The sequence below is a fragment of the Trachurus japonicus genome, chromosome 17 (genome assembly GCF_045865225.1).
Source record: "Trachurus japonicus isolate A0001 chromosome 17, Traja_1.0".
Lineage (NCBI taxonomy): Eukaryota > Metazoa > Chordata > Actinopteri > Carangiformes > Carangidae > Trachurus > Trachurus japonicus.
The window spans coordinates 1,969,560-1,984,459 of record NC_140923.1 but is presented as its reverse complement, the minus strand read 5'-3'; the positions used below and the strand labels follow the sequence as shown (position 1 = coordinate 1,984,459).

At 44.8% G+C, this 14,900-nt stretch overlaps 1 protein-coding gene across 1 annotated transcript; it reads left to right on the top strand.

Moving 5' to 3' along the window:
* The first annotated feature begins 417 nt into the window (after positions 1–417).
* On the top strand, positions 418–12,932 carry rpp40 (ribonuclease P/MRP 40 subunit). The gene is made up of 8 exons (XM_085803960.1): positions 418–636; positions 2,158–2,302; positions 4,420–4,488; positions 5,525–5,620; positions 6,488–6,610; positions 10,405–10,582; positions 11,548–11,679; positions 12,709–12,932. The coding sequence occupies exons 1-8, from the start codon at positions 520–522 to the stop codon at positions 12,911–12,913; spliced, it is 1,065 nt and encodes a 354-aa protein (XP_085660086.1). The 5' UTR covers positions 418–519; the 3' UTR covers positions 12,914–12,932.
* Positions 12,933–14,900: the final 1,968 nt, after the last annotated feature.

The following is a 14,900-nucleotide window of genomic DNA, read 5'->3' as shown; positions in this document are numbered from 1 at the left end:
CCATACTGAAAAAGCTCTTTGAAAAAAAGTGCAAAGTTTGGTTTTTTCCGTCAGTCCATTTTCTTTTGTGTATGTGAAATTTTACTAAAAATAAAACAAGTTGTACAAAAAAAATGTAATCATTATCCATTTGGTTATTATCAAAATAGAATAGAAGAAAAATGTCCTTTTCATGTAGATGTATTGAGTGACCAGTTTTTCTTTCAAGAAAGTGTTGTACATTCAACCAAAAGATTTGAGAATATAAACAATGAAAAAATAAATGTACAATGGAGCCATCAAACAAACCACAGAAATCACAAGAGTATAGCTACAATATCGAGTTGGAATCGTTCTAATGTTTCTTTTTTTGGCCCCAGAGTAGACTAATTTCACCCTGGCCCAGTCTGGAGCTTTTAATTTGAAAAGCTGTCACAGGAAGTGTCTAGTAGCCTGGCTAGCCGTTAGCTCTAGTTAGCTCGTTGACGTGTGTCTGTGGTGAAGAAGAGGAAGAAGAGGAGGAAGAGGAGGAAGAGGAAGATGTCTGTGGACTTGGAGCGGACCCCCCGGTCCCTGCTGGTCTGCGACCGGTCCAGTTTCCTGGACGAGAGGAACCGGCTCGATTCCCAGGTGGAGCAGCTGCACTTCAACTACAAGGTGAGGCAGCGTGTTAGCATGTTAGCCTAGCCTGGAGCTAACCGGCGTGTGCGTTCAACTCAATGGGAACTGTGAAGAGTTAGCAGTTAGCATGCTAACAGACCAGATAGATGCTCTGGATTTCAAAATAAAAGTCCTCATAGTTTGTTCCGGTGTCTGTTTTCCCACGTGCACCGTGGCAAGGCAACTTTATTAGTGTTTTTTTTACCAACAGTTTGTCTCAAAGGGCTTTACATCCCATAATAACAACACCCTCTGCCCTTAGACCCTCACATCCACTCAGGAAAAACTCCATGGAAAACCCTTTTAACAGGAGGAGGAGAGGAGAGGGGGAGAGATGAGAGGAGAAGAGGAAAGAGGAAAGAGGAAGAGAGGAGAGGAGAGGAGGAGAAGAGAGGAGAAAAGAGGGAGAGAGGAGAGGAGGAAAGAGGAAGAGAGGGGAGGAGGGGAGATGAGAAAAGTAGAGGGGAGGAGAGGAGAAGAGGGGAGGAGAGGAGAAAGGAGATGAGGAAAGGAAAGAGGAAGAGAGGGGAGGAGAAGAGAAGAGGGGAGAGGAGGAGTGGAGGGGAGAGGAGAGGAGGAGAGGAGAGGAAGAGAGGAGAGGAGGAAAGTAGAGGAGAGGAGAGAGGAGAGGAGGAGAGGAAGAGAGGAGAGGAGGAAAGTAGAGGAGAGGAGAGAGGAGAGGAGGAAAGAGGAAGAGAGGGGAGGAGGGGAGATGAGAAAAGTAGAGGAGAGGGGAGGGGAGGAGAGGAGAGGAAAGGAGGGGAGAAGAGAGGATAGGCAAAAAGGAGAGGAGAAAGGAGAGGAGGAAAGGAAAGAGGAAGAGAGGGGAGAGGAGGGGAGAGAAGAGAGGAGAGGAGAAAGGAAAGAGGAAGAGAGGGGAGAAGAGAAGAGGGGAGAGGAGGGGAGGAGCAATGGTCTGTCATACAGAAATAACAGACTGTAAAATGCAAAAGCAGAATGTAAATAAATATCAATGAATTATCAGAACACAACATTAAATAGAGCCGTGTAATAAAATAAAGGTTTAATCCGCTCTTTTAGTGAGACTTGATGATGTCACGGCCTCTGGAAGTTGTATCCAAGATGGCGCTGCTGTGTGACGTCACATGATATTAATCTATAGCAGCTTAGCTATATAGTAACTTTAGATCAATAATCCTGGATCAATAAAGAACCAATCACAGTGCTGGTTCCGGTGTGTGTTGTTAAAGGGATAGTTCACCCAAAATTGAAATTTCACTCGGCGGTTGCTAATGGGTACCAACTGTCTTCGTAACAAAAAGACACACCAAAAAACATCCAAATACCTCCATGCTGCTCGTATGTAATGTCCCTCTTGTATTGAAGCCCCGACATGAGAAATTGTTCCGAAAAAAATTTAATAAGTCTATATTTCAAGCTTGTTTTGTAACGGAAGCTTCTTGAAGCTCCTCTTCCCGGTTCGTCCAGATGATGAGTGAAATTTGAATTTTGGGTGAACTATCCCTTTAACCTCATGGCTGTCCTGTGTGTGTGCAGGTGTCTGTGCTGCTGCCTGAGTGTAGCTCCGCCCCCTCTCACCTGGAGACCGTGGTCAACAGCTTCAGCAGCTTCTACCTCATCAGGAAACTGCCCATATATGAACTGCTGGATAAACACTTCCTGGAGACGGCTGTTTACCATGGTAACACCTGTCCACACCTGTCCACACCTGTCTACACCTGTTCACACCTGTCTACACCTGTTCACACCTGTCTACACCTGTTCTACACCTGTCTACACCTGTCCACACCTGTCTACACCTGTCTACACCTGTCCACACCTGTCTACACCTGTCTACACCTGTTCACACCTGTCTACACCTGTTCACACCTGTCTACACCTGTTCTACACCTGTCTACACCTGTCTACACCTGTCTACACCTGTCCACACCTGTCTACACCTGTCTACACCTGTCTACACCTGTCTACACCTGTCTACACCTGTCTACACCTAACAGATGTCTACACCTGTCTACACCTAACAGATGTCTACACCTGTCTACACCTGTCTACACCTGTTCACACATGTCTACACCTGTCTACACCTGTCCACACATGTCTACACCTGTTCTACACCTGTCTACACCTGTCTACACCTGTTCTACACCTGTCCACACATGTCTACACCTGTTCTACACCTGTTCACACCTGTCTACACCTGTTCTACACCTGTCCACACATGTCTACACCTGTCTACACCTGTTCTACACCTGTCTACACCTGTTCACACATGTCTACACCTGTCTACACCTGTTCTACACCTGTATCACCTGTCTACACCTGTTCTACACCTGTTCTACACCTGTCCACACATGTCTACACCTGTTCTACACCTGTCTACACATGTCTACACCTGTTCTACACCTGTCTACACCTGTTCTACACCTGTCCACACATGTCTACACCTGTCTACACCTGTTCTACACCTGTCCACACCTGTCTACACCTGTTCTACACCTGTCCACACCTGTCTACACCTGTTCTACACCTGTCTACACCTGTCCACACCTGTCTACACCTGTTCTACACCTGTATCACCTGTCTACACCTGTTCTACACCTGTCCACACCTGTTCACACCTGTCTACACCTATTCACACCTGTCCACACCTGTCTACACCTGTTCACACCTGTCTACACCTGCCCACACCTGTCTACACCTGTTCACACCTGTCTACACCTGTTCTACACCTGTCTACACCTGTCTACACCTGTTCTACACCTGTATCACATGTCTACACCTGTTCTACACCTGTCCACACCTGTCTACACCTGTTCTACACCTGTCTACACCTGTTCTACACCTGTCCACACATGTCTACACCTGTTCTACACCTGTCTACACCTGTCTACACCTGTCCACACATGTCTACACCTGTCTACACCTGTCTACACATGTCTACACCTGTCTACACCTGTCCACACATGTCTACACCTGTTCTACACCTGTCTACACCTGTCCACACATGTCTACACCTGTTCTACACCTGTATCACCTGTCTACACCTGTTCTACACCTGTCCACACCTGTCTACACCTATTCACACCTGTCTACACCTGTTCACACCTGTCTACACCTGCCCACACCTGTCTACACCTGTTCACACCTGTCTACACCTGTTCTACACCTGTATCACATGTCTACACCTGTTCTACACCTGTCCACACCTGTCTACACCTGTTCTACACCTGTCTACACCTGTCTACACCTGTTCTACACCTGTCCACACATGTCTACACCTGTCTACACCTGTTCTACACCTGTCTACACCTGTTCACACATGTCTACACCTGTTCTACACCTGTCTACACCTGTTCTACACCTGTATCACCTGTCTACACCTGTCCACACCTGTCTACACCTGTTCTACACCTGTCTACACCTGTCCACACATGTCTACACCTGTTCTACACCTGTCTACACCTGTCCACACCCGTTCACACATGTCTACACCTGTCTACACCTGTTCTACACCTGTCTGCACCTGTTCTACACCTGTTCACACCTGTTCACACATGTCTACACCTGTCTACACCTGTTCTACACCTGTTCTACACCTGTCCACACCTGTCTACACCTGTTCTACACCTGTCTACACCTGTCTACACCTGTCCACACCTGTCCACACCTGTCTACACCTGTTCTACACCTGTCTACACCTGTCCACACCTGTCTACACCTGTCTACACCTGTCCACACCTGTCTACACCGGTCTCACCTGAGAGATTCACCTGTCTCACCTGTCTCACTGTGTTTCAGGAAGTGTGTACGGTCTGTCCTACGGGACCAGGATAGACGAAGACAACTGTGTCGCTCTGATGCCGAACGGTAAAACTCCACTTCCTGTCTGATGATGACATCACTGCCCGTTTATTGCCATAGATACATACTGACTAGATGCTGCCTTCTGCTTCTCAGCGTACGTCAACACGGCGGCCATCTTGGTCCGGGGTTTCTGATCATATACATATAAACGTCTGACCAGCAGTCAGACCAGTCAGACCCTGTAGAACACATTTCAGTGTATTTATGCATGTGGGTGTGTGTCTGAGTATCTAAGTGTATGTTGTATGTTGTTTTTTTGCTGTTGTATCATAAATATCTGTCTGACATTTATAATAAACCAAACGGCTTGAAAATGGGTTGAATATTCAGTGAGTTATGGTGATTTTAATGGCTGATGATTAATGCAGGAAGTAGACACGGCTTCCCCCTGACCAAGATGGCCGCCGCGTTGACGTATTCCACTCAATAGAGCTGCCTGGGAAGGCGGCGTTTAGTCACTGTATCCACCTTTTTCCGAACGTCAAAAACGTAGCCTGTTTTGCCGGTTTTGCTCTTCCGGTGGAATTGTATGTTTACGTTTCCATGGTTTCAGTAGTCGCGGTAAATGCATGGATTTCTTTTTTTTTTCCCCCAATGAAAATCTGTAAAACGCATGGTTCATCACAGCAGCTTTTAACAGTGGATAATATCACACAGACTGACATCCGTGTTAAAAGCCAGCGTTAATAGATCCATGCGTTTACCGCAACTATGACAACGACTGAAAACCATGGAAACGTAAACGTACAATTCCACCAAACCGGCAAAACTGGCTTCAGGTTTTGACCATAAATGATGTTCGGAAACTTGTGGATATGCTCATTATACCACTGCTAACAACCAATCAGATTGCCGGATTTCACCTTTCCGTTTATAAGCTTGATATATACCGAAATAAATAAAATTCATTCATTCATTCACCTGTCTCACCAGTCTCTCCTGTCTCTCCTGTCTCACCTGTCTCTCCTGTCTCACCTGTCTCTCCTGTCTCACCTGTCTCACCTGTCTCTCCTGTCTCTCCTGTCTGTCTCCCCTGCAGGCCGCCTGGTTCTCTCTCTGGACAAAGACTCGTTCCAGGTTTTGGGCTTCGAGGGGAAACCGTCCCGGTTCAGTCACAGGACGAAGAGCAGATACGGTCTGAGTCCAGTCTTTGTTTTCACTCCTTTACCTCAACAGGTGTAATTAGGGATGAGCATTTAGAATCATTCTCTAACCGAGTAACCTGACCTGGTGTTACCCTGGTAACCGAATACTGTAATAAAAAAATAAAATGAGGTCATGTCTGACTGACAGAGAGCAGCCGGGGCATAAATGCTCTCTGACCGTCAGACAGTCACATCACTGACACACAGCGTCGTCAGACTAAATATCAGCTGATAATAAGAGTAGAGATGGAGGTTAAGATGCACATACGGGGCAGATGAGCATCTTTATGCCGCGGCCTCGGAGGAGAAAACTATACTACGATTTTTTGGATGGTGATTCGATTTAAATTGCGATTCTACGATATTGCCGATTCTCTGGATTTTTAGTCTTTAGCATTTTTAACATTTATCTGCACAGAAATACTGTAGGAGCCTAGAAATTAACATACTCCATTATAAAGTGAACTTAAACCCTTTTCAAAACCTGGACTCTCTGGATGTAAAAAAGGCGAACAAATGCACATTGCACAATATTAAAAAATCCCCCCAAAAAAATTTTCGAAAAAAAAAAAAAGATTTTTGGAAAAAAAATCGATTTAAAAATCGTCAAAAAAGATATCGCGATATATATGTGAATCGATTTTTCCTCCCACCCCTATTATTTATTTTATTTTTTACTTTTTTCTCTCTGGTTTGTTACTTCTCTTGTAATGACCTGTATTGACCCAAATAAACGAAACGAAAAGGTCGAATTTATTTTTTGACGTGCGGCAATGTAGGACAAAAAACACCGGACTCGGTGTGTAAAGACCTTAACGGTCCAATCAGCAGCCTGCGTCTGTGTCTCTCTGCTGCAGTGGTGACCGTGGACCTGAGGGACGGCAGCATGGCGCCGGGGGGGCGGGGCCACCTGAGGCTGCTCGCCGGGCTGAGGTCACGACTTCACCTGAAGACAGACTTCCTGCTGTCGCATCATCCAGGTAGAAACACCTGTTACCCATGATGCTCTGCTGCTGCTGCTACACACTAGATGTTACCATGACTATGTGAAGCCATTTTAACATCTAACAGCCAGACTGGATGTGTTTCAGATATCTGTGATTCAGTTTTGCCTCTAGTCAAAAAGAACATTTCAGATCCACAACTACATTCTTCCTTCACTGTAACCATTCATGTGTATGGGGTTTGTCATTACAGATATCTACAGTTCAGTTGCAGATATCCACTATGTGAATTACAGATATCTGGAACTGAATTACCACTAGTACTAATTCCAGTTACAGATATCTACAATGTGATTCTGACTAGTCATAATTCCAGTTCTAGATATCTTTAATTCACCTCAATTACAGATATCTACATGTCCCTGTTCAGATATCTGAAATTAAGTTTTGACTAGGAGAAATGAAGTTGTAGATATCTGTAACTGGAATTAGTACTAGTGGTAATTCAGTTCCAGATATCTGTAACTGGAATTAGTACTAGTGGTAATTCAGTTCCAGATATCTGTAATTCACATAGTGGATATCTGCAACTGAACTGTAGATATCTGTAATGACAAACCCCATACACATATGACAAGCGGATTTACCATTTAAAAGCTAAGTTTGACTCTCCAGAATCAACATTGTAGATATCAACAACGTCTTTCTGACTGGTCCTAACTACATTTTCAATAGTTGGATTTTTTATTCAAGATCTCTGTAATTCAAAACTTAATTTCAGATATCTGAACAGGGACATGTAGATATCTTTAATTGAGGTGAATTAAAGATATCTAGAACTGGAATTATGACTAGTCAGAATCAAGTTGTAGATATCTCAAACTGGAATTAGTACTAGTGGTAATTCAGTTACAGATATCTGTAATTCACATCAGTGGTGTCATTTGGGTATGGCGGTGTATGGCACTCGCCATACCTTGACTTTGGTAGAAAATGTTCAGAGTACTGGCACTTATAGATTTTAACCCCTGGCGTACCGGGACTTTATTCATGGGTTGCAGTGACGTCACGTCGAAGGGACCGCCGCCATATTTGTGTCTGATTTAACAGGTCTCCTCATATTACAGCATGCAAACCGCAGGATGGAAATGACAGTTTCTTGACAAAATGACAGGGTTTCATACATCCTGTCTGGGTTTATATCTCTATAACAACAGACTAACTCTATATTATCCCACTTATTACACAGTTTATGAATTAATTGATTAATTTGAGACGTAATGTTGATCAAAGTCCTTAGTCCGGTCACTTCTCCGCTGTTTGCTCCTCACCCTCCTCCTGTCGACTCGTGTGTAGTTGTTTTCAACGAGCTTCTGATAATCAATCAGTAGATTGATGAATTATCATGTAAATGTTACGATGTGCGCATTTATGTCGTCCTGTCTGTCATAAGAGATGACGGTTTGGGACACGTTTGTGTCACGGACTCGCGGTGGCACAGACACAGCTGGTCACAGCTGTGACACTGCGCTGGCCCGTCCGCTCTGTCCGCTCTGATCGCAGGTTTGATTCCAGCAGCGGTGAGGGAGGCAGAGAGCCTCCACTCTCCCTCTAACAAGCTACAAGTCATTTATCTAACATCACAATTAGTCTGAAGCTGGTAAAAATGAAACACAAGGTAAAAACCCTTGATAGTTCTTCTGCCCTGCTCCGCTGATCAGAGCGGCGTCCCTAGCAACGGCCCGTTTTACTTAGCAACGGTCTGTTGTACAGAAATAAAAGACCCTGAATGCAGAATCAGTGAGTAATTAATAAGAAAGTAATCAAAATGCAGAATTCAATATATCCATGTTATTAAAAAAAAAGTGAATCCCCTGTTTTAGTGAGACTTGTCAGAGCCCACGCTGCCACTGACAGACTGCCTGCAGTCAACTATTTATTCCGTCTATAACTTTACGTCTTTTGGGATGGAATAAAACTGCAGTCCGGGGTTTTTTTTGGCGACTGCTATCACAGTCAACAGCACAATATAATCCTGGCATCTTTCAAATAACCTCAATTTTCGGTCTCTTGCTGATTTCCTCCTACTACTCCACTTGTTCTGGTAACGTGACGCTGTGATCTGTTTCCAGATCGCCCTGATTCAGACACAAATATGGCGGCGCAGAAACACAGTGACGTCATGTGAATCTAATGAATACGCGGCGTACCGGGACGGCGTACTGTGTCCTATTGTAATTCTCTCTGACCGATTCGCGATTGTGTTGCCTCTTTCTCACTGAACACCATGCTGTCGCTCCTGCTCCTCTCTGCTCCTCTCTCTGTCTCACTGAGGGGCGGGGCTCGGGGGCTGCCTCGCGCCGTGCGCTGTGTCTGTGAGAGCGCGTGTACGAGTGCACGTCGCTGCATCATAGATGTAACTCTGACTGTATAACTCCATGTGCTGCAGACGTGAATGTGGAGCGACTAAAACCTTCGTGAGTTATAAAGCCATCAACATGACTTCCCAGTGGTGCCTGCTAACAACTTAGCCTACCACTTATTCTACATGCTTAAATATGAGTCATATTTCAGTGCTTGTTTGGCTAAAACTAGCTACTTAGACAGTAAAATGAAAGCTCTTATTTGAGAAACAGTGTGAAGCTGCTGCAGTCATCTTGTTAAGAACAGGATAATGACAGCTGTCTGTGGAGTGTGAAGCTGTTTATCTTGTCACAAATCACAAAAACTTCTAATTGAGACAAACAAGTCCCAAGCAAGCCCCTGTCTAACATTAGGCTACCAGAATGTAGTGAATCACAGCAGCAACGGGAGGAATCACTCATTCAATTTGTCATGAAAATTTTAATTTGTTTCCAGATTAAATTTATTCTGATTTTGCTGTTAAACTTTGCTGTTCTTACTGTAGAAACATGTACTGTAGATTAGCAGTGAATAAACTCATGTTGGCAATAATTTGTTGACACAAAAGGATACAGACACCTTTTACGGAGTGGATAAACTTAAAATAGCCTATTCATTTGTCTTCAGAGATTATTTACAAATGGATTTTAACAAGAAAATACTTGTTAAAAATCTTTGTAGAAGGTGAGTCAGGGTTCCCACGCGCCCTGGAAAAACCTGGAAAATGGTTGACCAATAATCCAGTCATGGAAAACACATGGAAATTGAGAAAAAGTGTCAAATGTCCTAGAAAAGCTTCCTGGGAAATTATTTATCACACTGTTACATCAGCTACCAGAGCTCTGTTTGACTTTTTCAGACCCACTAATGATTTAGTATTTTCCAAAGATAAATAAGTTATATTGTGAACCCTTGTGTGGGGTATTGTGAGTATCATCCAATCCATACAGTAGCATTGTGATAATTGAGAAAGCTTCGTGATTTTGCTCTCAAATCACCCCAGATTGCTGCATTTCAATTTACAATGCGCACAAATTTTCGGCCGGGGGGTTTAACCCCCTGGGAGGGGTTGGTCCTTGCCATACCTTGTCTAAAACTGAAATGACGCCACTGATTCACATAGTGGATATCTGCAACTGAATTGTAGATATCTGTAATGACAAACCCCATACACATGAATGGTTACAGTGAAGGAAGAACGTAGTTGTGGATCTGAAATGTTGTTTTTGACAAGAGGTAAAACTGAATTACAGAGATCTTGAATAAAAAATCCAACTATTCAAAATGTAGTTAGGACCAGTCAGAAAGACGTTGTTGATATCTACGATGTTAGTTCTGGAGAGTCAAACTACATGATCCTCTGCTGCTGTTACACACTGAATGTCACCATGAGGTGTGTGTGTGTGTGTGTGTGTGTGTGTCCGTAGGGGGCGGAGCCTCTCTGCAGCCCCTCCTGTCTCGTTACGATTGGTCGGAGCACAGACCTGAGATCAGCTCTCGGTTGCTGCCTCAGCTGTCCTGTCCCCTGCTGACCTCAGACCTGCAGTCATGTGACCCCCACACCCTGCTGGAGTGGCTGGGCGCCGTGGACGGGGACGTCTCCACGTGAGTCTCTCTGTCTAATAGACCCCATGTACAGACTGAGCACTGGCTGTTGCACCAAAGACACTTTGTAATGTTGGATTTATGTTGTGAATGGAGTTAGGAGGTAGTTTGTGTTTTTCTTTAAATGTGACTTTTGAGGGTAACATTTATGCTTTTTGTAAATGTATGTTTTTGGTATTTTGTTCAAGGTTCTTACGGATCCTTAAAAAGTCTTAAAAGGCATTGAATTCATTAATCTAAAACAAGGCCTTAATTGGCATTAAAATGTCTTAAATCAATTTTTCAAAGTCTTAAAAATGTTAACACATGGTAAGTGGTATTTTATGGTTGTAATTAGTCTCAAATCTCAAAATAATTGGTAACATTCTGACATAGAGAAGTTAGTGGCGGCCGTCAACGCTAAATCTCTCACCACCACCAGCTCCAGAGTCAGTGTTTTTTTTTCCGGACTTTTTATGCATTTATTTTGAAAGGACAGCTGCGGAAAACTTGCGCGAGTTTGTAGTTTTCACCAAGTCCGTACTTTTAATGGAAACACACAGAACTCAGATTTATTTTAATGCGCATTTCATTTCCCAGTTATTTGAATCACTTTGGATGGAAACATACGAACGAGCAAACGTGTCCTTTTTAGTTTATCATCTCCTCTCCACAACTACACAGCTGTTAAATGATGTCACCCCCCCAATCATTCATGTAGCAGTCACTTTACCTTGGACCATAGGAAAGTGGGTAAAATTGTCCCTAACCCTATGTATGTGGTGACATTTCTTTTCTTTTTTCTGCATTTGTGTTTATTGTGAAGTCGGTCTTAAATTTCATTTCAAGTGGCTTTAAAAACGTCTTAAAAAGTCTTAAATTTAAGTTGGCTCAAGCTGTAGGAACCCTGTTTGTTATTATTTGTGTGAAACCTTGGACGTCATGGGACGCAAGACAAACACCTGAACTCTCCCTCTGTGTTTCAGTGAGAACTCGTCCAGCAGCTTCTTGTCCTCGTACGTCTGTCCTGAACCCAAGACGACGCTGTCGGCTCTGAGCCTCTCGCTCTGTGGACTGCTGCTGCCACACGACGTTCACACACTCATACAGGAGATCAGGTGAGGGGGGGAGGGAGGGAAGAGGGAAGGAGGGGAGGAGAGAGGAGGGGGGGGGAGAGAGGGAGGGAGGGAGGGGAGGAAAGAAGGGGGGGAGGGAGGAGGGAGGGGGGGGGGGAGGGAAGGAGGGAAAGAAGGGGGGGAGGAGGTAAGGAAGGAGGAGGGAAAGAAGGAGGAGGGAGGGAGGGAAGGAAAGGAAGGGAGGGGAAGGGAGGGGAGGAGGGAAGGAAGAGAGGGAGAGGAGGGGAGGAAAGGAAAGGAAAGGAAAGGAGGAGGGAAGGAAGGGAGGGAGGAGGAGGGAAGGAAGGAAGTGAGGGAAGGAAGGAAGCGAGGGGAGGGAGGGAAGGGAAGGGGGTAGGAGGGAAGAGAGGGAAGGGAGAAGGGAGGGATGATGAAAGGAAGGAAGGGGGGAGGAGGGAAGAAAGGAAGGGAGGAAGCAAGGGAAGGGAGGAGGGAAGGAGGGATGACAAAAGGAAGGAAGGGAGGGAGGAGGAAGGGAAGGAGGGAGGAAGCGAGGGAAGGAGGGATGAGGGAAGGAAAGAAGGAAGGAAGCGAGGGAAGGGAGGAGGGAAAGAAGAAGGGAGGGAAGGAAAGAAGGAAGGAAGCGAGGGAAGGGAGGAGGGAGGGAGGGAAGGAGGGATGACGAAAGGAAGGAAAGGAGGGAGGTAGAAGGAAGGAGGGAGGATGGAGGGAAGGGAGGGAGGAGGGAAAGAAGGAGGGATGACGAAAGGAAGGAAAGGAGGGAGGTAGAAGGAAGGAGGGAGGATGGAGGGAAGGGAGGGAGGAGGGAAAGAAGGAGGGATGACGGAAGGGAGGAGGAGGGAGGGAGGGAGGAAGGGAGGAGGGAAAGAAGGAGGAGGGAGGGAGGAGGGAAGGGAAGGAAGGAAGGGAGGAGGGAAGGAAGCGAGGAAAGAAGAAAGGAAGCGAGGGAAGGAGGAAGGAAGGGAGGAGGGAGAGAAGGAGGAAAGAAGGAAGGAGGAGGGAGAGCCTACCTGAGCTAACCCACCTGTCCTCTGTCCTCTGTCTCTGCAGACGTCACCTGGCGGAGCCGGAACAGCGACCGGCCTCCTGGGCGGCCATGACGGTTCACGGTTTCGCCGACAGCCCGGTGTCGTGGGGCGGCGGCGAGCACGGAGCCCTGAGAGGAGGAGAGAACTTCTACACACTGCTGCTGTTCCACGACCACAACTACCACCTGCACCTGGCCACGGGGCCGCACGACAGCTGCCCCCCCTGATGAGGTCATCACCACGCGCCTGGCCGCCCTGATGAGGTCATCACCACGCGCCTAACACCTCCACCTGACCACGCAGGGCCGTTGCTATGAATTCTGGGCCCCCTTAAAGAATACTAAAGTGGGCCCCTCCCCCTAACTTTTCCTCTTTTTTTCTTAGACTATATGTATTATGGTTTTTTATTTAGCCTTCTTTGTTTTGATGCTAATGCAGCATTACACTGCAAAAACTCAAGTATCTTAGCAAGAATATTTGTCTTATTTCTAGTCAAAATGTCATTTCTAGTCAAAACAAATCTCATTCTACTTAAAATAAGACTCATCATATTAAAAGTAGCTTGTTTTTAGACACTTTTTACTTCTTTCAAGCTGATTTTCACTTGGAATAAGTAGAAAAAATCTGATAGTGGAGCAAGTTTTTCTTCCTTATTACAAGCACAAAAAACTTACTTTCACTGGCAGATTTTTCTATTTATTGTGAATTTAAGTGAAAATGATCTAAAAACAAGTTAATTTTTAGGTGATGAGTCTTATTTTAAGTGGAAAGAGATTAGTTTTGACTAGAAATGAGACATTTGGACAAGAAATAAGACAAATATTCTTGGAAAGATGTTGAGTTTTTACAGTGTAGGCTACTATGAGTATTAGTCAGGGTCTTACGCAGAATAAATCAGTCATACAAAGATTAGACTACTGGGGTTTTTTATGGGCCCCACTGGGCGCTGGGCCCCTAGAGTTATCACCACCTTTCTCCCCTATACAACGGCCCTGGCTGTCCGCCATGATGATGTCATCAGCACGCGCCGGCTGTGTTGATGTGTTTATGTTTCACCGTGGCGACCAGAGCAGCAGGTTTTGTTCTAGAAACTTGTTCTGCTCAGAAAATAAATCAATAAAGTTTGTTGTCGACACACGAACCGGTCGTCTCCTGAGGTCAGAGGTCAGAGGTCGCTGCTGGAGCGCAAGATGGCGACGCTCTCTAAAGCCAGACCCTTGTTATATGTAGATATAAAAGAAGACTTCTAAGGAAACCAAACAGGTTTTATTTTATAGTGATTGAGATCATTCCTGTACCTTCATTCTTTTATTTTTCTGTTTGAAACAAAAAAAAAAGATGTTTTTCTGTTTAGGAATTTAAAAATGGGAAAACGAAAAATAAAAACATTTAAAATTTGGTTTCTGTGAATGACTTTTCCTCATTTATGATAAGTTTAATCAGCTGGCTTTCTACCCCCGGGATGAGGACGCAGGTTGGCCGCGGTCTCCCCGTTGTGTCCTGCTGCTGCCACAGAGGTCTGACTGTTTTCATTCCTTCTTCTGAATCCATAACGTATACACTACTGTCAGGATAAAGGACCATTTCACCCATTATACCAACGTGTTTCTGAACGGGATTACCAACCATAACTTTAGCAGACCGGCTGAAAACTAGCTTTTTAAGATAACTCGGGTGCATTTACATTCTTTTATTTTCAGTGTTTTATTGATGTACATTGTTCCTTTTCAAATAAACGAAACTGAACGCCGCGGCAGATGAGTCGCTCTGTGAGGAGCTGCAGTTCTCCAGAAACGACGGAGCAAACTTCCAAACAGGTGTTGTTTGCATATGAACATGGCTTGATATGATCAATTAGGGTTAAGCTGCTGAAAGGGTTAATATTATATATATATATATATATATATATAAAACAACTCTGTGTGGTAACGTTGTGTTATTATCTCATAGCGTGGTGAATGTGCAGCTCACAACTTGTCCACCAGAGCGTTGTGGAGTTGTTGGATTGTGTATTTGATGAGTTTGATGAGGGAAACCAAGAAATCCCATAATGAGCCTCCGTAGCGTAGCTCTGAGCAGCTCACGGCTCTGCTCCGCCGTTCTAAAAACAGCTTGCACCGACAATTAAAGGTAACGAACCTACTGCTATGACTATAGGGATTATGGCAATGGGAACAATTTGACAAAATGTTGAACTATCCCTTTAAGGGACGG